The following is a 20688-nucleotide window of genomic DNA, read 5'->3' on the forward strand; positions in this document are numbered from 1 at the left end:
AATAATTGAAAGTGGTGCGTACATCGCGGCGCAGTTGTCAATATTTTCAATGTCAGAAACAGTCCTTATCTGCGCCCTTTAGAGCCCTTTCATTCTGAGATGCACTGGAGCAGCGAATTTAGGGATGATCATGATCTGCAATTTCAGGTTCGCACTGTGTGATTCGATATGTTCGGCGTCGAGGTGTGATACACAATTATCACTCTGGTGTAAAGTTCTCCCATTCCTACGGAACCTTGTGGCGTTACCTAACTCGTCTTGCGAGTGTCGGCACGATGATGGGAACACGGTCTTGACCAGCCGTAGGGCATGAGAATTCAATACAACGTAACAAAAATTCGACCTCTCGTTTTCCCGTCTGGATGATGGGTCTCCGTCGGCGAGGCTTGGCAGAGGATAGAATTGCTCCAGTTTGACGTATTCCATGCCAATAACATGGCGCTATCTTTGCGGGATAATGCTGTATATAATCCAGTACAAATGGAAGGTGCGCGAAGCAGACCTGTTAAAGGTTGTAGTTCGGGAAATATCCAGTCCGGGTATCCCTTCGATTGTTCGAAGCTCTTTCAATCATTGAAGTAGTAGACTCTTCGAGTCAGGTACAATACATGTGTGAAACTAGGGACGGTAGAGGATACATTCTGATTCGCCCTTCTTTGGTTGACCGATATACATAGGCGTTGGAAATGGTAACTGCGGGTTGAAACTCGGAATAGGGGACTCGATTCCAACACCTCAGTAACCAGACTTTCATTTCGCTTCCACGTCTTGCAGAAAACTTGTAACCCTTAAGTGGTATCTTTACAGTTTGCTGCGCCATCTCCAATCCTCCGCTGGTGAAAGTCCAATATTCTTGTTTCGATGCAGGATCCCCCTCAGGTACTGCTTCGACTTCTTCAAGAGGGGCAATTGCCATTTGCGACGAGTGCGAGCGTCTAGGAACTGTACCCGAATCAGTTCTGACACGTTCCTCGACGCCACAAGAATCAACATCTTCTCAGGACTCGATTCTCGCCCGTCCTGGCACAAACCATTCGAAGCCACTGTAACGTTCATCATTCAGTTGAGCATATATTTGGGGCAGGACAGAGCGCCCCTCGCTTCAGCAATTGAACTGTTTGAACAGGCTCTGACTTCGTGATGAGGATAGTTTAAGATGCAATTTCGAATACAGATTGTGATTGCGTCTCGTATCTTGTGTCCGGATCAGACAAGTGGACAGCTCGGAAATGTCCCGAAGATGTTTCTGAGGTGCTCACGGTTGTACGAACACATGTCCGAAATCCTGGCTGGGACTGGGATGGTCTGTTTTCTGTATGGCCTCGATTTATCAGGAAGGTTGAAAGAGACGGAAATGACAAGGTTCCTTCTAGTACCTACAGATCGATCTAAGAAGACATATGCCTTGGGGTAACGGTCTCTGCCGGTGACGATTTATACAAGCTAAAACCTTGACCCACAAAAACATTACGTACCAGAGCCTCTCAATCGAAACGATCCTTATCTCTCAACCACCACCATCCTTGCATGTAATTGTCCATCCGTCCTTGTTCATCATGTCGCGGCGGATCTGCTCAAGCACACAGTTAACGTTACAAGTACAAGATCTGATAGACTTTTACGGCTCATCGCGGACCTAGTAACGTTCATTGAATTAACGGTACTTGTAGCCATATCTGTATATTTTTCACCATCTCGGGTCTTGTATTAGCCTTCTGGACCGACCGGTTCCAACGGTTTCAGTGCATAATATAAAACAGGTCGCTCCATTCTATTCTATCCCATGATCCCGCCATCACTCTGATTTGCTCTTCTCTGGCACTGCGATTTGGAGATATCCGCAAGCCTTGTGATTGCTGTACAACGTGGTTTCGCTTCCATGGCTAGTCGTCCCATTTATTTCTACACCTCGAGAAACTCCCCCCTTTCACGAGACCGATCTAAGTTCTATTCTGGTCGTCACCGGCACTTTGCTGCAACTCGTCATTCGGAGGCGTGGCGAGCAACAGGCGCCCTTTTATATTCCTGTCACGGTCATCAATTCCTCAAATATGGCATTCTCCGGCTTCATCTTTTCTGTGGGGCGCATCCATGATCTATGTCCAGGACAAACGACTGCCGCTGTCAGGCGGGAGGTCCCTTGCCTACGCTGACAATGGCAATACCTCAAGTTCTACTCTCATTCTCTTCCTTCATGGGGCATTTTCCGTCGGTGATGCGTCTCGACTATCTCCAATTTTGGTCGGGAAAAACATCCATTTCATAGCTCCTTCACTTCCTGGCTGGGGCAAGTCTTCGCCTGTTTCAGACCCTTCAAATTACTCCACTACACTTGCAAGCGACATGTCCACCTTGTTAGCCCACCTACGGACTGATGCTTTGCACCTGAAGATCATAATTTGCGGTTATTCATTTGGCACCGTGGCCGCTCAGATGCTGTATGGTGCCCCCGCTAGCGTGTTCCCTTTCCGTTCACAAATTTCATCTCTCGTTCTCCTCGCTCCCCATACCCCGCCACATTGTCACATGGATTATGCCAAAGATATGTCGTGGCAATCCTACTTCCTGACAGGTCCCCCATGCCGTTATATACCATTTAACATTCCCGCCCGTCTTTCGAGGTATGCTTTGGTGGCAAAACTGAAATCTGTGTCAGCAGCAGAAATCTTCATACGCCGTTCTCTCTTTGACCGTATGACAGATCGAGAGCGGGAGTCGTATCTGCATTGGAAAGAGGATCACGGCTTGGGTGAGGGTCAGTTTGAGCGGGAAATGGCAGCGAATATGCTGCGCAGCGTGGGGCAGACATGGGAAGGATTTCTCCAGATACCGACCATTTACCACTCAGGGTGGGGTGGTTTATCACCATCCACACTTGTCAAAGGGCGCAAGGATGGTTTTTCTCCTCCCGTATACATTGTCGCTGCTAAGCGGGATCATACAGTGTCGCTGAATGCCGCACGATGGTTAGCGGGACAGTATCCGAACGCCAGCCTCAAAGTAGTCGATGGCAGTCACATATCGCTTCTATTACATCTGGACGACATTTGGAAGGAAATCCTGGATTGACATTACAGTACGACAAAAGTAATTAATTGTACAAATCAAGCTAACAATATAGTACTCTGCTATAAACATTTCACAGTCAGTAAGTGAGAGATACAAATCGAGTTGAGAAAATAAGATGAAGCATGGATTAGTCCTGGAGCTCGAGCTCCCGCCGAATGATCTCTCTAACTTCACGCAAGCCACCTGTTTCCTTTTTCACTCGCTTGGGACTTCTTGTCAACACCTCTTCCGCACTGTCAGCCTTAGCCTTACGGGATCCAGGGCTGGAAGGGCTTCCAAAGGTTCCTGGAGTACTATCGTCGACGTTGATGGGACTAGTCTTTGGCGCCGGCATTTCCAGCCATTCTTCCCCAGAAATGTTCAGCTTTTTTAGGAAGAATGGACACAGCTTTAACAACATCTCCAAAGATTCGCTGGCTTCAGCAGCGGATATGGGCACGGGAGAAGACTTGATGACTGCATTTACCACCTCGGACATAGGTAATGCTCGACGTTTCCGCTTTGAGGGTGTAGACGTAGATGATCCGGACACAGGCCCAGAAAACAGCCTAAAGAATAAGCTATGTGAGCGAAATTGGCAGAACCAAGAGGGAAACGCACATCCAAACACTCTCGGCTACACCGCCCAAACGTCCAAGTAAGCACCGTCGTCTCATTTCCTCTTGCCCGAGCTTAAGCATCTGATCGCGTGTCAGCCTACCGCCAATGATATCATTACTCAGAGCCTTTGTAGGAGATGCCGATAATGAACGCTGACGAACGCGCTCATATAAGGCTTGGCGGCGGGCTGTGGTAGGTGTGTGCGGGACCGTGGAGGCATTTCGACCACGCTGATGTACAGGCGTTGACGGTTCCGAAGGAACATCGGATACAGAAACATTAGAAGTTGTCGGCGTACGCGGCGCCAAGGTACGTATACTACTAGAGCCAAAAATGTCGTGTTTGGATGGTGTCTGTGGAAACAAAATGGAGTTTTTGGTTGGAGATTTCTGACGAGATGAAGGGGTGATGGGAAATGGTATCGCAAAATCTCGGCCACGCTTTGTGGGAGATTTAGAGGGGGAACCAGGTGATAAAGGCGGCGCGAATGATGCAGAAGCCTTAGGAGAGATCGAAGCGAAGACACGGGTGAGAGAAGAAGGTTTGGAGAGAGCGCTCAATTTGGGCAAGTCCGCCATGGGAACTGGTGGAATAGACAGCTCATCGGAGTGTAACTGCATATGAATATAATATGTCAACTTTAAGTTGTATCGGACAGCGTAGATAACGGACCTTGCACCACTTGATCAGCTTAGCATGAAACTCTTTTCGCCGTGTTTCTGCTCCTGCCGTCCAACGTGCTACGGCGGCCATACCTCCACCCATGTCCTTGTCAATATCCATTTCAACCTCAATTCCAATCCCATAAGCTGCGACTCGTTTCTTGTCTGCCTTGGAATAGTAGGTGGCGGGGCTGATGACTATGCCCATAGACCCGCGAATCCAGTCCTTGGACTGCGACGCCGGGCTATCCCAGAAGGGATTCTCGTCATCATCCACGTTCTGATGCTTTTCGGGCGGTGAGATTCCGTCCCACTCCCAAAGCCAGCATAGTCTCCGGAGATCATCAGATGTGAATTGGGTAGTTAATCCAGTGTAGGTTGTCAGCGAGAGATGATTCAACACATTACGCACAATACCGGTGTCTGACGATGGAGACACGGCACACGACGCGAGGGCATGTGAGAGGGCGTGTTGAAGGCCAGTTTGGATAGTCTGGAGACGCGACAAATGAGTAGGTAGATCATCCGTTTTCGGTGTTTTCTTCTTCGACACAGTAGCAGGAGGCGTGATCGGTCTAGATACATCAGTTTCAGTTAGTTTCAGCACGTAATCAAGCAGGATACACGAACGCCGTCCGCAATCGTTTAGGTGTGTAGTCAGTGTCGTTGAGCTCGGGCGGACAGCGTTTTTTCTTTGGCGACACTTGAAGAGTGGAATACAGGCCAGACATGGTAGAAAAAGTCAGGATTCACTGCACAAGAGGAGAAAAAACGCGTCCTGAGAGCTCTTCAACTGGGTGTCGCTGGAAGAGATGTCCTGGCCTGGGCCAGCTACGATGTGACCACGCACGTGGCTGCGTGACAATTGACGACCGTTGTTTTGCTACAAGTTTCTCATCTTCTTATGGTCAACATTTCCTTTACACACCATCTCCTGGCAGTGACAGGTTTTGAACAGGCATATTCCTCATTTAATCGGATATCTCTCTTATCGAAGTCTTTGGAGCCTCATAGCAATACCACCTCGAGCAAGACTGGAGACGTCAATATTCTTGTGTTGAGCTAACATGGAAATGCAACACTGGGGCTTTAGTGGACCGCAAAATAATTTACTCCTTGATGCACATATCATCCCTCTTTCAACATTCTCATCACTCAGGTTTCCGACTACGTGTTCGATGCGTTTTCGTGTTGACAATGTGTCCGTTGCACGTATAACTTCTGGTTTCCTCATGGCGTCCAGCTTAAACTGGCTCTGTTTGATTCATTCTTAATCCCTGGCCTCCGCCTTCCACACTCCTACTAGAACTCCCTCGACATGGCTTTAGAATCATCGAGCGCTTCCAGAGATCACATGTCTTCAACAATGCAATCTCATCCGCTGTATGTACTATGTCAACAATGTGTCCGCGATAATTCTGTTGAATAATCTGTGTTTCCCTCTCATAGAAACTCGTACTTCGACCGACTGAAAGGTTTTCTGATTTCCAAATCTATGTGTTCTCGCGTTTACTGAGCTATGTAGACGAGGTCTTCGGTATGATACGGAACGAAACATCGTTTCTAGAGAGAATCCAGCAGCTTGAAACCGAACTAAGTGCTTACAAGCGAGCCTATGCGGACGTTGACGCTGAACACCGACAGTGTGAAAAGATTAAAGCCGAATGTGAGAAGCAGAAGGAGATATTTGCAAGTCAACTACAGGTTTGACATCTCCTTCTTTGTCTGGTGCGGACGGTGATTGTCTCGGCTCAGGGACATCGGGTTGTCACTTTGATTGATGGTGACGGCGCCATTTTTTCTAGTGAGCTTATATCCCAGGGCCTGGCTGGCGGGCACGTAGCCGCACAGAAGTTATCCGACTCTATTCTCCAACATTTATGCACGAATTATGGCGCCAACCAGTACCAACTTTGGGTCTACATTTTCTATAATAAACGCGGACTTGTTGACACGCTGGGGCGCTTGGGGCTGACCACGCTTAAGATTAAATTTGATGATTTTGCTATGGGCTTCAATCAGGCAGCGGAACGTTTCCTCATGGTTGACGTCGGAAACGGAAAAGAGGCTGCCGATGCAAAAATTAAAGGTTCGTTCTGATAAGCCCCACCACTCGTGGATATTGATCAATTGGTGTTTTAGTACACCTTGAGGACGATATCCGTTTGCCGCAAACGTCAAAAGTAATATTTGCCGGTACATGTTGCTTCTTCTCTATCTACGTTCAATACACACCAGTGAAAGCGTTTGTTTAGGCTGTCACGACAATGGATACGTCACCAATCTTCGCTCTCAGATAACTGCAGGGTACAAGCAAAAGCTTATTCTTCTAAAGAGTTATACTGATATGGCGGCCGGTATCTCGGAACTTGATCTTCCAACACTTACCATACCGGATCTTTTCATGCCCCAAAAGTTAGGGCAGCCTTTAACCAGCGTACCGCCTGGCCTCGCCACCGTACGCAGATCATCATTCGTAATAGCTCGACCCGCTGTGCCGCCATTCATAACATCAGACGCTTTAGCCGCAGTCCAGAAGCCTACGGCACCAGATTCTAACGGGACTTGTTCGGCGGTGCCGGACCAAGAACCCATCTTGGTGCAACGCCCTTCATTGCCACACCCTTCTTACTCCTTTGTTATATCAAACGAACAAAGACCAGAGACTCCGGATTTGGACCCGGGCACTACGTCCAGTGATGACTCGGATGACAGTGACGACCTGTCTGTCGAGGCATTCGTTTCGTCTTCTTTCACTTCCAGACATATTGATCCTCACATTGTGAGCATTATTCTTTCTTCTCCCATTGATCGCCCTGTCCCGATGCGTCTGATGGTACAGCCTCTCTCGAAGCGTGAGTGACACCGAAAGTCAGAAATTTCCACGAATAACCTTATTTAACCCCTTAGATAAACCCCCTCCCTGCACGTTGTTCTATTTGGCCAATTGCAAGCACGGCGCAGACTGTAGGTATGCTCATGACTATATACTGGACTCGGAGCATCGCAACGAAATTCGCACGAACGCTAAGAAAGCCCCGTGTCCCTACGTTAACAAAGGTGTCGTCGATTCGTCATAAGTGCGGCGTCCGACTGATCTGATTGCAGGTGAAACGTGTATTTGGGGAGAAGACTGTTGTTATGGACATGTCTGTCCCATGTCTGGCAACTGTTACTTCAACAAGAAGGGGAAATGTAAATTCACTGGAGGTTTGTCGGGTGTGAATTTCCCATCCATGCGGATCTAATTTTTCCATTTCTAGTTGATATGCATAAGGAACCGAAAGTGTTAACCAATGAGTAGAAAATTCCGTTGCCCTAGTACGATGTATGCATGGAGGACCTCTCCACCAGTATAAGTATGCTTTATGTTCTCCACGGATTGTGAATCAAAGAAATGATGCGCGGAGGTATGGGTGCATTTTGGGACCATTGTCCCCCCTTTTCGTTATTCCCCTTCCAAAACAATCAAAGAAGCCATCATCTTTGGTGATTACAACAAATGCTGACATGTATAGTAGCACGCCCGTTGCCGTTCAAGGTCACGACAGTTATGATTTCGGAGCAGGGAGGGTTTGGGTGCTTTTAGAAGCACCTTGCAGGCGCTTGTCATTCGGACCGCCACCGTGACCCGTTTGTAAAGTCGCCTCGGTGTGACTGCGAAGTCGATCTCGCTGCATTACGGCCTCGCTATTTCCCTTTTCGCTTCCCAAGCTGCCTGGCTGGATTAAGAACCCCGAGAAGCCGCTCTGGTTTACCTGATCCCAATTGCTTGGTCGAAGGGCCATGCCTTAAAGGTACCTCGAATTTTACTAGTCCCTTCGTTCATCCTCACCTTTCTCCATTTTTAATCGCTGCCCCGATGGCGACCCAACCTTTAGGCGAGGGTAATCAGCAGCTGTGGTGCGTCCCCCATCTTCCCTGTGTAAGTGGCATTGATTTGACGTCTTCTAGGGATGAAGCTCTCAGTCGGATTCTTAGTGAGTTATTTCCATTTCCCTCGTCATACCAGTCTGAACCCATCCTTTTAGATCTATCCCGGGTGACGGTTAAGCGGAACGTCGAGTTGGAAAACACGGTTGCAAAGCTCCAAGCCGAGATTGAGTTATGGAAGGACCATCACGCGACAATGCAAATGGAAGCAAATGCGCATAAAGTGCAGCTTGCGACGCTCAATAAACAGGTTTCTAATATGGATGTCTTTCGTGGGGTACGTCTTTCTTGCATCCGGCCTTTGTTGTCAAGCCCATTTTGCGCTACTTTAGAGTCAAGATCCACTCATTCTTTGTGTTATTAATGGAAGCGCCTCAATGTTCTGTACAAGCCTGCTCTCGCAAGGCTTTCGTGGCGGCAATGAAGCGGCTAAGCAGCTGACCAAAGTTATCGCGGAGTATCTTGCCAATGAGAGTGTACAGGTCGTACGAGGGCTATCGTTTTGGGTTACTGTCTATTTCAATAAGTCGGAGGTTCTCAATACTCTACTTGGTCATGAGCTCTGCACGGAGGAGCAATTTCAGTCCTTCTTAGCTGTGAGATTTCTGTCAGAATGTTTTTTACGGCTTATTGACCTTCGGCTTTCCAGGGCTTTAGCCATGCATCTCCGCGTTTCATGGTCGTTGACGTTGGTTATAATACCGAAGATGTCACTATGAAAATTCGAGGTACGTATCGGCTACCTATCTTCGGTTAATATACTTTCTGAACGTAGCCTTAGAATATCTTCAGACTTATGCTAAATTACCTCTGACCCTTCGCATGTTCTTCGGTGGTATGTTGTGCTGGCTATAGATCTGGGCCATGATGGTTTATCAGTTCTATGCTAGGTGTGCAGGAGCGGGATATTGCGTTTCTCCTTGATGACCTGGCAAAAGAGCACCTCCTAGGCAAACTGGTGACGCTCAAATCTGCAGGCGACTCCGGGATGGCGCCGACCTTCTTCCTCCCTTCTTTACAAGAAGACAATTTATTCTTTAACATGAACTCACTCCGGACTATTCAGAAGCCGTCTCCGGGGCCTCTAACTGTGGGCCCCTTCAGCTCGGTCATAACGAACGGAGGTCTTATCAGCCCGCAGTCCCCCGAACGTGCTATTGGTACAAGACTTATTGATCCGTCACTTGTATGTGGTTATCTTTGTTTCATCTTATTCACTCTTGACAAACCTGATACAATGTAGCCTCTGCATAAGCGTATGTCTGGTCACCCTGGAACCCGCATCTCATTGACTGGTCACACAGAGTCACCGCCACCGTGTAACGAGCACTACCTAATGACCTGCTCTAAAGGGGTGAGTATCAGGGATGGAATAAATGATATATATTCACTGATAGCCTTGCGACAGATTGCGGTGTGCAAGTATTCGCACGATTACATCTTGACTCCGGAGCAGCTGGCCACACTGGCTAGCAATGCTAAAAAAGCGCCATGCAATTGGCTTAAAAATGGTTTGTCCGACATTCCGTCTATCCTTGGTTGTGGCTCATCAAAAGGTAGGACTTCCATGCCCATACGGCGAGAGCTGTTGCTGGGGCCATGTTTGCCCCAATGGGCCCAAGTGTTTCCACCTGAGCAAGGGCAAGTGTTGGTTTAAAGGAGGTGTGTAGTTGAAACATTTGAAATCGTGTATTGGATCATTTATTAACAAAAATTTCAGAATCGATGCACTCGCCTACATCGCCTCGCGCATAATGAGCGAATTGGACAGCAGGTTCTGGACAGCAGGCGGTCAACATGTTTTTACTATCTATTGTTTTTTGGAGTGATATACACTGGCTAAGTATCCCGGATCTATTTGTATACATTGATACCGACTCGTTATGATAACTATTGATCTTTGTTGTTTGAAATTCAAGAATTATGACTCAAAGGGTGGTACAACGTTAGCACCGGTCGGTGTTTCTATTGCAGCGATGATAAGGAACGGAGCAATGCAATACAATCCTTGGGAAATTGGAGGGGACGTCTCTTTGGCTACAAAGGCTTATCTGGAGTCGGTAATTGCTAGGCGAGTGCTGGATAAGTCGAAAAAACCGAGAAGCATTATATGTGGACAGTGGCAATTTGAAGCGAAAATTCGTGTGGTTTCAGTGTCCCTTTCTGTTCTCAACTTGGACTAATCAAATGGTCGACGAATGGTATATACTGACTCCGCTATGCTCGCGAGCGAACTTGAAGCTGAAAAGAATTCTAAATTCGAAAGGGATTGTCGGCGATTGGCGGACTTTGAAAAATGTGGCAACGGTAATCGCGATCTGTTACTAGGCCTCCCTGATTTGAATACCACCTTGAACGATGTCTGCAGTTCGTCTCATTCATACGTTATTTTACTTCTACCCTCCGTTCTCATGCTTGCCTATAGGAAGATGAGCATGGGGACTTGGTACCTACCACCACCCCTGGTGAGGCCTTGGATCCTTCTCAGCAACCGTGTAGTTAACGACCGCAGGCTACAAGCCATCCGCTGCAAAGACTGCTGATGAATATGCGCAACTCGATGCCAATGACGAGAGCCTCGCCCGCTGGAAAGCATCGTTGGGCATTGTTCCTGGTACGACATCGGGGGATACGAGTGGCCCAAAGGTAGCGCACCCTCTTGCTCGCTGCTGATTGGAATCACTGATCTCGTTGACATAGGTGACTGTATTGACTCTGGAGCTTCATTCAAGCACTCTCCCGCCTGGCAAAACGCTCATCTTCCATCTCGCCGACAAGGCGAAGCTGGCTGACCTGAAGAAGAACCCTGTTACGATCAAGGAGGACATTGAATACAAGTATGTGCCCACCCTCATGCGGTATTGAATACGACGTGTTCACGATATGCTCTAGCGTTCGCATCACGTTCAAAGTCAACCACTCCATTATATCGGTATGCATTGTTCCATATATTTGCCACGGTGACCCGTTTATTCCGCCAGGGGGTTCGATATATTCAAGTGGTGAAGCGTGCAGGCATCAAAGGTACGTATACTTTTCTGCCAGCGTTGTCCGTTGCGTTTTGATTCTAGGATCATCAGTGGAGAAGTTTGAACAGATGTTGGGCTCGTATGGTCCATCGCCAACGGGAGAGCCGTACACCAAGAACTTTGACCCTGATCAGTCGCCATCCGGGATACTCGCGCGGTCTGGTTCTTACAACGTAAGGAGCCGTGTTGTCGATGATGACGGCGAGGTCTACGCAGGTACTGTCTTCATTAATCTTGGCTTTGTATTTCACTCATTAATAACCGTAGATTGGGAATGGGCCTTCAAGCTCGGAAAGGAGTGGTAGTTCAGTTCCACGCCAGTTTCTCACTCGTAGATGTCTCGAAGCTCGACTCAATTAACACCTCATGTATTCGGAATCATATGTACTCTTTGGAGAAAGCAACTGCATTTTTTTGCTTTTCTATACTCGCGCAATTTATTAGCCATCGATCGAATTGATAAGGAGCCTCAAAACGCGTGAAACTAGGTAACACCGGCCTGCGGCAGTGGACGTGGGCGCGTCAGATAAGCACGTGATACCTGCCACTCCGACCCGGACCGGTTCCCGTCTTCCCTTTTCAACCATGTCTTTTCCAGCATTACGGCTTTTTCCACTTCCGCGACGATGTGTGCCCTGCTGGCTTGCCCAATCGTTTCCGAAGGGGCACAGGATACCAACTTTGAGCAATACTCGCTTCGTTTCGAGCTCTCGAACTCAATCCATCCTTCCCGTCCAGAAATCCTGGGTTGAAAACTTACCAACGAAAATGAGACCGTATCTCTATCTGAGTAGAATAGACAAACCTATTGGCACAATGCTTCTCTTTTATCCCTGCGGTATGTTCCTTTTTCCTTTATCTCAGTCTGTGATACTCATGGTCTCCTTTCGCAAACAGCCTGGTCCATTTCAATGGCTTCATACGCGCTTCAGGTACCCTACACCATACCAGTAACCTTCATCAGTCTCTTTGGCATAGGAGCATTCATAATGCGGGGTGCTGGGTGCACGATAAATGATATGTGGGATAAACATCTTGACAAAGCTGTGGGTAAGCTATCGTGTCTGTATTCCTTTCTGCCAAACTTAAATTTCCTAAGAAAGAACGCGGGAGAGGCCCTTATCACGAGGAGATATCACTACTCCACAAGCTGTGTGTTTCCTTGCAACTCAATTGTCAGCCGGACTCGCCGTGTTGCTACAATTCAACTGGTATAGGTAATTGTCTATCTCAATTATCACGACGACGACACTGACCGTCCTTCACAGCATCCTCCTGGGAGCTGCGTCTTTATCTGTGGTTACAATATACCCCCTCATGAAACGCGTTACACATTGGCCACAGGCCGTTCTCGGTGGGTTCACTCGCTTTGGCTCAACGTCACTCATTAAAACACCTTGTCAAGGTTTGGCTTTCAACTGGGGAGCCCTCTTGGGCTGGTCTGCTGTTGCAGGCGTTACCAATTGGAGTGTTTGCATACCACTATATGCAGGGGGCGTCTGCTGGACCCTAGTCTACGATACCATATATGCTCACCAGGTGCATCGTACTATTACCTCTGTGTCTTAGGTCTGTGCTAACGAACCGACTCCAGGACAAAAATGACGATATCACTGTTGGCATCCGTTCCACTGCTCTTCTGTTCGGTGACCATACGCGTTCAATACTTGGTAGTCTCTCGGTTGCCTCGGTATCTCTAATATCCTACGCCGGAATTCTTAATTCTCAAGCCGCGCCCTTCTACTGTGGTGTGGGTCTCGGCGCTTTACAGTTAGCCCGTGTCCTATATGAGACGGACTTTGAGAGTCGATCTAGTTGCTGGAAAAGTTTCGTTGGCTGTGGCTGGGCCGGTTTTTGGATATGGATAGGTACTTTGTGCGACTACGTCTTCTCCGTAGCCGGGTTCTTATCGTAGCTGCGGGTAAGCAAAGATCATGTCATTACATGGAACCCATTACCGTATATACGTCATAAGTAGCACAAAAAGTTGGAACGCTATTTAATTGTGGTCGTGATGGAGTGATATGAACAAAATATAAGAAATACGTGAAGATACAGTGTTGAATAGAATCGGGCTAATGTGCAGAACATTAAGAAGCTAAAGGACAACAAGAATGTAACAAGACGGTGGATAACAGGATCATTACGATTCATCGACAAAGCCGAGACGGGGATGGGGATTACATCGCTACAGAAATAGAACAACGTAGAAGGCAGATAAATAACACGTTAAAAAGAGCTAGGCAATCATGCAGAACTGTGATACGACACCTGGGGGTTGAGTCGTGATTTCAAGTAGCCCTTGAAACCGACGACACAGATCGTCCAGGTGAATGCCAGGCATGTCATTGCAACAGCAACATTCATGAACATCATAACATCTATAGAGAACATCAGTATGCCTGTGAGCTACCAAGATCATGATCATGTTAACACACCATCACGACCTCTTCGCATAGCTGCGATGGTCAATTCTTCTGTCGAGAATTGGAAAGACAGTCCTCCGCAAGCGAGGAAGAAGCTCCCCAGAGCCTCTGTTGGCGGCCGAGAAGGAAGGATGGAACGAGGGGGACCAAGCCAAACGAAGAAATAGGTCAAGCATCGTAGGACGGAGAAAGCAGCCAAAAGGTAGCCCCAGAGCATGTGTATTTGCACCTAGAAAGGTATGGACATCAGCACAATTCCCCCTTGATGGACGCCAAAAAAAAAGACCCCGAGATGACAGAAAGTTCACAGACCGGAGATAACTGATGTAAAAATAACGGTAAAGATGTGTGACGTACTTGGAATACATATGTCTGTGCGTGTGCCGACATTGCAGCTCCCGTCACTCCGATAACTAAGGCAGGGAAAGGGTTAAAGCTCGCAATGTAACTAGGCGGTTCAGCAACAGCCTCTTTAGAGGCACTAGTGGGCAAGGCGGCGATAGTCGAAGAGGCCATCCACTTCCTGATTCTCCTTGATTCAAGAGCCATGCCCATGAGACCAGCAAACCAGAACATTACCTAAATTCGCACATCAATCAAAAATTGGAGATTGCACGGGAAAGAGAACACGTACAGCGATACCAATATGCTGAATCTGTTTTGTGGTGAATGGGTCCCCAGGTTTGGCGCCAAAGCGCTCCATCCAGGTGTTCGTAATACCGTAAGAAAATATAACCAGCGACTCCACAAATTCCGCGGTGACATACTCCTTATTTGGAGCTCTGTTCCACGCCCAGCCAAGGTCGGAGTAGGAACCCAGGAAACGAGCAAAGGTGAGCAGGCCGTAGCACCAGAAGATGCCACCCTCTGTAAAGAAAATTAATGAACATATGGTGATGTGAAATCACTGCAGATGCATACTGATGAGATGCGCGAGACATCCATTTGTGTAATTTCCTCTGCAACCACCTATGCGGCATTAATACCGGATCATTCCTTCGATCAAAGCAGGGACGCACCAGTGTAGATCACGACACCGAGAACCGCTTCGCCGTATGCGGCAATTACGATTGATCTTTCGACCGTCGCAAAGATACCCTGGCCTATCCGCCTGAGCAAAGTCACCCTCGTTTTGGGAGATTTGAAATCCACATCAAGGAAATCGTCTGAGTGAGAAGAACGGGCGCCAAAGAGCGTACGATCTGAGGCTGCTGAATGAGAAAATTCTCTGTGGTGACGATTCACGTTGTTAGCCCATTCCGCTGTATCTCCGTGGATGGTCTCGTCGCCGTAGTGGACATGCCTATCGGTCACTAGGCTGCTTGAAGGCTTTGGGTCGTCCAGTTCATACTGCTCTGGCTCCTCCGTGACTAAACCCGTGTATTCGTCAAGCAAACCATGGGCGATGTCATCTTTACCCAAAATAGCGATGTTCCAGAAGCGTCGCAACATAAATTTGTTACCGCCCTGGAAGAACGAGACAATCCGATGGAAAACATTGAGTAAGTCGATGCATGTCAACAGGATGGTGATAGCCAGTATTAGATAACTCTGCATCCCATGAACGGATCCTAGAAAGATAATTGATTTTTTTGATATTAGGCATTATCTTGTCGCGGCAATTGCGGATAGGTCTAACCTTGGTACCTGTGACATAAGGATGAGGCATTGGGTATATGTCAGCAATGATCGATCAGCTTACATGTTGGGAGTGAGCTTTTTGTACAACGCGACCGAGGCGCATCCTAGAAGAGATAGCCCATAGAAAAGGATCATGACAGCACCATGCCATGAATGCTTGACGGACCGCATGATGATGCCTGCTTGACCATGAGAAGAAAGCAGGGGGGAAATAATGAGGTAACGCACCTGCCGGAAGCGCAACGAAGAATGCGAGACACATCATCACCACATGCATAAACATGAGCCCAGGGTATTGACGGTCTGTTGGGGGGTCGTTCTCAAAGTCGAGTGTGTACCATGATGGTGGTATGGCGGCATGATGGAGGGTCACTTCTGTCTCGTTGAGTTCTGTAAGGGGAGCACCCATATGGTGGTGGTGGTGGTCATCCCGTTTGGCCAGCAGCATGTCTACTGGTAACGCATCGTTGACAACAAGAGACGCGTCCGCCGACAAAGTCGCAAGTAGAAGAAAAAGAGCGACGGTGGGGATAGCAAGGGAAAGAGCGCACCAGCGGGAACGCATTACTGAACAAAAGAGGAGAGACCCAGAAAGTCCCGAGGAAATGACAAGTACCCATTATAAGGATTCGGATGATCTTGGGAGCTTGGGAAAACCTTTGATTAGTGATGCGCGATGAGCCGGAACGGCATCTCTGACTCAGGTTTTCTTATTAAATAAAAGTCACCTCCATATACAGTAATCGTAGCCGAAATTGAACAGAACGGGTATGGTCCAGGGTTCTGCCAGTGTGCCCTGTATAATTTTACAAACCGAATATAAGATTCGTTGTTTCAACGCACAGTGCCAGTATGTGGGTTGTGGGTACATGTACTCGGGACCGCTAGAATCCCATACCACGTTCACTGCCGGCGGCGGTGATTTCCTCCCCTGCGTCATATATAACGTCAATCGGAGAATCGGACTAAAGGGTGAGACAGGATTAATAATATAAAGTTGTCCGGGGGATGACGGATAATGGATGTATTGAGAAAGAAAAAGAAAACGAGACAGGACTTGGTTGGGGGGAGGGGGAGAACCTTTCTCACCAAGAAATGATGACAGAATCAAGTTCCAGACAGCATCGGACTTGCAACCACATCCGCGGGAAGAGCAGGTTCCATGTATTCGGCACCCGAAGGATTGCGATAATTGCTGAAAGAAAATTAGCCAAGTGGTGCGAAGGGGAAGCTGTTGAAACGCTTAATGGCCGACCAGACTCCGACGAACTACTGATGACGTATCGTGGGCCTATCTGTTCGCCATCTCATCCATCAATCAGCTCGTTCATTGAAATTCTATGGTCTCGTGTTGCCTCGCTCAACGTCGACCTTAAGTCTTCCCCCAGGACAGCAATGCTCCCCAAAGTGAGAACCCTTTTGTTGGGTGACATCCCCCCCATGCGCCAAGAGGCCAAGCTTCTCTGGAAGATCGACTGGTTCATCCTCAGTTATTGTTGCCTCCAGGTAAGTTCCCCTTCCATTTTCTTTCTTACTTCTGAGATTCAGAAGTTTACTAACCGTGGCGGCTGCTTCATATAGTACTTCACAAACTGTTCGTGCCTGTCTTCTCTCTGCCGGGCGCATTTCATTCGGATCCTTTCAGATCTAGATCGAAGGTAAGCATGTCCATTTATCGTTCACCCGAAAAAAGGAGGGCGCCAAGAGGTTGATCATCCAACTTTCAAGTAACATATCTAACGCCTATGTGAGCGGAATGAAGGAGGAGCTTCACATGTACGGGAATGAGTACAATGTATACAGCCTTCATCCAGTTGCATGTGCTTTCCTCGCTCATCTGATTCTCTTGTAGAAAATCAATACCGTCTTCACCTGCGGCTATATCGTAGGAATGATTCCCAGTAAGCGATATATTTCCGTGGTTTTAGATAATACCTCGCTCGTCATCGTCTTTTATTCCGTGTCTAGAACGGTCGTGTTGAGTGACCTGGACTGACTTACTGCTGCTCATATAGACAACCTGATGCTCCAGATCGTTCCTCCACATATTTGGCTCCCATGCATGCAGATATTGTGGGGTGTGCTGACTTTCTGGTACCGTTCTTGTACTCGTGCTCAAGTCCTCGCTTAATCGGCCCTTCTCAGCACCAGCGCTGTGCATAATGTTCAATCCGTCGGTACCCAATCCGACTTCGTGTATTGCAAATACTAAATTGACTGAAGATATACGCAATCCGATTTTTCCAAGCTATGGCCGAGTCATCAACTTTCGTAGGCACCCACTACATCCTAGGTTCATGGTACAAATCTGGCGAACTAGGTTAACGTTCTGGAATATTTACAAGCTCAGGTTTGGCGGGAACGCTGCAAGTCCCCTTTTCGCCGCTATTCAGCACGATTTCTGACTGTTTGAATGCGGTCACAGGTTTTCCGGTGTTCTCCAGGCTGCGATATACAAGTAAGTCATTTGTCGCTTTGTCGAGTTGTGCGGTTGGCTCTGATGGATTACACAGACATCTAAATGGGTATGCCGGCCGAAGCGGATGGCGCTGGTTGTGCGTACAATGATGGTGATCGACGTACAAATCCACTGATGAGCTGACATGGCAGATTCATCATTGATGGGGTTATTACCTTGCCCATTGCAATCTACGGTTTCGTTATTTTTCCAGACATGCCCTTGACAACCAAGGCTTTTTATCTGACTGAACAAGTACGTACATATATATATCAATTATTGTTCCGTTGAGATGGTATTGATAAAGTCGTAGGAAAGAAAATTAGCCTCAGACCGGCTCCAAGACGAGATTCAAGTCGTACGGAAGCCTGTGTCACGGGCTACCGTCAAACGAATCCTTGGAAAATGGCGATGGTATGGATGCAGCCTCCTGGTAAGTATCATATCCGCGCTTTAGACGAATCACAAATTGTTCCTCAATTAGTTCGCAATCTCCGGAGAAACCGAGAGCTTCGGATCGAACAACATAATGGGACAATGGATGAAAGCTATTGGAGGATACAGTGTGGAACAGATCGGTTCATCCGCCAATATTATATTGCGTCTTCTTACTGATTAACATCAATGTTCTGTGTAGATTATTATCCGTCCGGCGCCACCGCTTTTGCCATTGCATCAACTCTAATTTGCGCCTCCTGGACAGACTATACTCGCATCCGATGGCCAGTGCTAGTGTACATGTCGGTCGCGTGTTCTATATCTGCAACCTGCCTTCTTATTTGGAACAGTCCCACTGGCTTGAAGTTTTTCGCTTTCTGTGCGTATTTTCTGCGGTCGGATTGGCCCATCAGAAACTGACTTATCACAGATATAGCTGGGGCCTCTTATGCTGGTCAAGCGACCACATTCGCGTATGTACTTCTTTATTCTAATCTACGACGCCCAATTACAACAAGCATTCAGGTGGGCGAACCAGATATGTGCAGACGACGATCAAGAGCGGGGCATTGTGCTCGCCTCTATGAAGTACGTTTATCTATGCTTGACGGTTTCCTTGGAAATTTCTAACCTCAAGTGTCCAGCATGTGGAATAATGTGATCAACGCATGGTGGCCTCTTGTTTTCTATCTGGCGACAGATGCGCCTAGGTTCCACAGAGGCATGATCGCAATGATATGCGTTAGTGGCGCGACGCTAGGTGTCACAGGACTAGTATGGTACTTGGAAAGAAGAGAAAAGATAGCGCAAAAGAAGGTATCAGATGATTATGACGAAGGGCTGCAGGGAGATAGAAATTCTTTGAATCATCAGGTGACGAGTTGATGAATACACGAGTATACATGTAGTCGATCCAGAACCAAGCTCACTGTAAATCGCCGCCTACTATGACGTTTTTTACTTGCTGTTGTCTTGTGTCTTCTGCAGTTAACGTCCATGTCAAAGAAATCACAAGGGATGGTCGTTGCCCGCTGCATTTAGAATGGCGTTTTTCTGATTTACTAGGTAGGTTCTTCTCATGTCCTCACCACTACACAATCAAGGTAGAATCCCCCAGGAGCTTGTCAATGCCGTCCTTGAAGAGCTCCGCGGTGATATATTGACCCTGTGCGCTTGCTCACTTGTTTGTCGACCCTGGACCAACCCTTCCCAAGCACTCATCTTTGCTCCCATCTATTTACTTCGGGAAGATGGAAGAAATAATTTTTTCTCGAAAGACCGCCCACATCCTCAAAGTCTCCTGTCCTTTTGCAACTTTCTGGAGACATTCCCGCATCTGGCGCCGTTAGTCGGAACGTTCAAACTGCAGTCCAAGGGTCCAGCTCTTCCTGGGCCTAGCAGCTCTAGGGCAGCTAAGACGAGGTGGAACCATTACGCGACACGCTTGCACGTCTTTTACCTACCCTCACTCACTTGAAGTCTCTCGAACTTCGGTTTGAGGGAATATACGGCCGGGACGCGTTTTCAGAATGGGAAGGAGCTCATGTCTTCACCCAAGCCTCCCCTTTTCTGGCCCAACTCGAGCTGAGGAAGATCACATTCGAAGACTTGCGTGTGTTGTTAGGTTTGTTGCAGAGTACCAGTTCACTCAAGGTGTTGGCGTTGCAGGAAATTGCCTTCATGCAGAATGTCATCCAATATTGATATTAACAGTCCCCTCGTGGGTGTTCAGACGCGCAGACGGTCTCGATTGACGACCGTGTCCCTTCAACCGATGGATGCTCATGTGTTTGATACCATTGTCAGGGCCCTCACACATCCGCAGTCCCCACTTGATGTCGGTTACCTGCGTTACCTCGATTTACAAGGAGATGGTGCTTCTGTCGGTGGTGGTCTCGCCGCCGCCGAATTTCTGCTCATGAACCAGAATTCTTTGGAATGCTTCTCAACATCTCAACCATTTGGTGTTCGTACATCTCAACCATCATCCTTCAAGTCCTGCCAGTTGCTTATACTGTTTAGAACATCTTCTCCCTCTTCTCAAATGCTGGATTTTGAAAAACCTGTACATGTCTGCAATAACCTCTGCATCCGCCTGGCTTGATCGTGTGTGCCCAATATTTATCGACATCTCGTCCGTTGCGCTGGAGTCTCTAACCGTGGAAACATCCGGGCATTATTCGAAGCACCGGTTGCATACCGATAGCTCCAAGTGGAGAGAGCTGGACAGCCTGCTTGCTGCTTTCGCACTGCAGCAATTCACCGTATTCTTTGCGCGGTTTGAAGGCGACTACCAGCACTATTGAGAGCTGGATTGGGCGGAGTCGGAGGACTTTGAATCAGTCCTCCCAGAATTGTACCACAGCGGTCGCTTGGAAGTACAGCTGGAAAGTATGTTGCCCATATCTCCTCTGAATATTTGATTAATGCTA

The 20688-nt window shown here is 47.8% G+C and overlaps 8 protein-coding genes across 8 annotated transcripts; 6 read left to right on the forward strand and 2 right to left on the reverse strand.

Annotated features, from left to right (window-relative positions):
* The first annotated feature begins 1798 nt into the window (after positions 1-1798).
* Positions 1799-3124, forward strand: BT62DRAFT_985658 (alpha/beta-hydrolase). The gene has a single exon (XM_043189956.1). It carries the CDS (start codon positions 2092-2094, stop codon positions 3067-3069), a length of 978 nt encoding a protein of 325 aa, XP_043042841.1. The 5' UTR covers positions 1799-2091; the 3' UTR covers positions 3070-3124.
* A 72-nt stretch (positions 3125-3196) lies between these two features.
* Positions 3197-5062, reverse strand: BT62DRAFT_917917 (uncharacterized protein; the record flags this gene model as incomplete). Its single annotated transcript, XM_043184065.1, has 4 exons — positions 3197-3617; positions 3670-4283; positions 4342-4906; positions 4962-5062. 4 exons carry the CDS (start codon positions 5060-5062, stop codon positions 3197-3199), a joined length of 1701 nt encoding a protein of 566 aa, XP_043042842.1.
* A 575-nt stretch (positions 5063-5637) lies between these two features.
* On the forward strand, positions 5638-7708 carry BT62DRAFT_929312 (uncharacterized protein). The gene is made up of 8 exons (XM_043185694.1): positions 5638-6035; positions 6087-6420; positions 6474-6527; positions 6587-7113; positions 7174-7186; positions 7242-7391; positions 7440-7541; positions 7595-7708. The coding sequence occupies exons 1-8, from the start codon at positions 5871-5873 to the stop codon at positions 7633-7635; spliced, it is 1386 nt and encodes a 461-aa protein (XP_043042843.1). The 5' UTR covers positions 5638-5870; the 3' UTR covers positions 7636-7708.
* A 403-nt stretch (positions 7709-8111) lies between these two features.
* BT62DRAFT_964472 (uncharacterized protein) lies at positions 8112-10057 on the forward strand. The gene is made up of 11 exons (XM_043188731.1): positions 8112-8234; positions 8286-8311; positions 8363-8541; positions 8597-8860; positions 8914-8992; positions 9046-9099; positions 9155-9450; positions 9508-9618; positions 9673-9775; positions 9825-9926; positions 9985-10057. Exons 1-11 carry the CDS (start codon positions 8194-8196, stop codon positions 10017-10019), a joined length of 1290 nt encoding a protein of 429 aa, XP_043042844.1. The 5' UTR covers positions 8112-8193; the 3' UTR covers positions 10020-10057.
* A 512-nt stretch (positions 10058-10569) lies between these two features.
* On the forward strand, positions 10570-11762 carry BT62DRAFT_678705 (E set domain-containing protein). The gene is made up of 8 exons (XM_043181842.1): positions 10570-10631; positions 10690-10729; positions 10777-10910; positions 10965-11101; positions 11157-11196; positions 11246-11288; positions 11345-11509; positions 11561-11762. Exons 1-8 carry the CDS (start codon positions 10623-10625, stop codon positions 11596-11598), a joined length of 606 nt encoding a protein of 201 aa, XP_043042845.1. The 5' UTR covers positions 10570-10622; the 3' UTR covers positions 11599-11762.
* Positions 11763-11860: 98 nt separating this feature from the next.
* On the forward strand, positions 11861-13315 carry BT62DRAFT_1073825 (4-hydroxybenzoate polyprenyl transferase). The gene is made up of 5 exons (XM_043178970.1): positions 11861-12131; positions 12191-12343; positions 12393-12510; positions 12562-12832; positions 12888-13315. Exons 1-5 carry the CDS (start codon positions 11879-11881, stop codon positions 13206-13208), a joined length of 1116 nt encoding a protein of 371 aa, XP_043042846.1. The 5' UTR covers positions 11861-11878; the 3' UTR covers positions 13209-13315.
* A 225-nt stretch (positions 13316-13540) lies between these two features.
* On the reverse strand, positions 13541-15925 carry BT62DRAFT_1002928 (cytoplasmic protein; the record flags this gene model as incomplete). The annotated part of the gene is made up of 9 exons (XM_043176887.1): positions 13541-13674; positions 13732-13948; positions 14077-14298; positions 14354-14586; positions 14641-14688; positions 14739-15290; positions 15359-15366; positions 15422-15539; positions 15589-15925. 9 exons carry the CDS (start codon positions 15923-15925, stop codon positions 13541-13543), a joined length of 1869 nt encoding a protein of 622 aa, XP_043042847.1.
* An 830-nt stretch (positions 15926-16755) lies between these two features.
* On the forward strand, positions 16756-19141 carry BT62DRAFT_979360 (MFS general substrate transporter; the record flags this gene model as incomplete). The annotated part of the gene is made up of 16 exons (XM_043189430.1): positions 16756-16870; positions 17006-17018; positions 17089-17155; positions 17213-17261; positions 17376-17454; positions 17506-17533; positions 17584-17660; positions 17786-17818; positions 17874-17915; positions 17971-18073; positions 18132-18251; positions 18303-18396; positions 18456-18635; positions 18687-18729; positions 18782-18844; positions 18901-19141. 16 exons carry the CDS (start codon positions 16756-16758, stop codon positions 19139-19141), a joined length of 1347 nt encoding a protein of 448 aa, XP_043042848.1.
* Between the last annotated feature and the right edge of the window lie 1547 nt (positions 19142-20688).

The sequence above is a fragment of the Guyanagaster necrorhizus genome (genome assembly GCF_019112545.1).
Source record: "Guyanagaster necrorhizus MCA 3950 unplaced genomic scaffold BT62scaffold_6, whole genome shotgun sequence".
NCBI classification, from domain to species: Eukaryota; Fungi; Basidiomycota; class Agaricomycetes; order Agaricales; family Physalacriaceae; genus Guyanagaster; species Guyanagaster necrorhizus.

What these genes read in the sequence shown, in the direction of transcription:
- BT62DRAFT_964472 (XM_043188731.1), top strand. Translation starts at nt 8,194, where the DNA reads ATGGCGACCCAACCTTTAGGCGAGGGTAATCAGCAGCTGTG. An exon ending in CCTTCGCATGTTCTTCGGTG is followed by an intron (nt 9,100 to 9,154) that starts GTATGTTGTGCT and finishes GTTCTATGCTAG; the next exon opens with GTGTGCAGGAGCGGGATATT. An exon ending in CAAGTGTTGGTTTAAAGGAG is followed by an intron (nt 9,927 to 9,984) that starts GTGTGTAGTTGA and finishes CAAAAATTTCAG; the next exon opens with AATCGATGCACTCGCCTACA.
- BT62DRAFT_1073825 (XM_043178970.1), top strand. Translation starts at nt 11,879, where the DNA reads ATGTCTTTTCCAGCATTACGGCTTTTTCCACTTCCGCGACGATGTGTG. An exon ending in GCTTCTCTTTTATCCCTGCG is followed by an intron (nt 12,132 to 12,190) that starts GTATGTTCCTTT and finishes TTTCGCAAACAG; the next exon opens with CCTGGTCCATTTCAATGGCT. An exon ending in ATACCATATATGCTCACCAG is followed by an intron (nt 12,833 to 12,887) that starts GTGCATCGTACT and finishes AACCGACTCCAG; the next exon opens with GACAAAAATGACGATATCAC.
- BT62DRAFT_678705 (XM_043181842.1), top strand. An exon ending in GGGATACGAGTGGCCCAAAG is followed by an intron (nt 10,911 to 10,964) that starts GTAGCGCACCCT and finishes TCGTTGACATAG; the next exon opens with GTGACTGTATTGACTCTGGA. An exon ending in TCAACCACTCCATTATATCG is followed by an intron (nt 11,197 to 11,245) that starts GTATGCATTGTT and finishes TTATTCCGCCAG; the next exon opens with GGGGTTCGATATATTCAAGT.
- BT62DRAFT_929312 (XM_043185694.1), top strand. Translation starts at nt 5,871, where the DNA reads ATGATACGGAACGAAACATCGTTTCTAGAGAGAATCCAGCAGCTTGAA. An exon ending in GTCAAAAGTAATATTTGCCG is followed by an intron (nt 6,528 to 6,586) that starts GTACATGTTGCT and finishes GCGTTTGTTTAG; the next exon opens with GCTGTCACGACAATGGATAC. An exon ending in GTGTCCCTACGTTAACAAAG is followed by an intron (nt 7,392 to 7,439) that starts GTGTCGTCGATT and finishes ATCTGATTGCAG; the next exon opens with GTGAAACGTGTATTTGGGGA.
- BT62DRAFT_985658 (XM_043189956.1), top strand. Translation starts at nt 2,092, where the DNA reads ATGATCTATGTCCAGGACAAACGACTGCCGCTGTCAGGCGGGAGGTCC.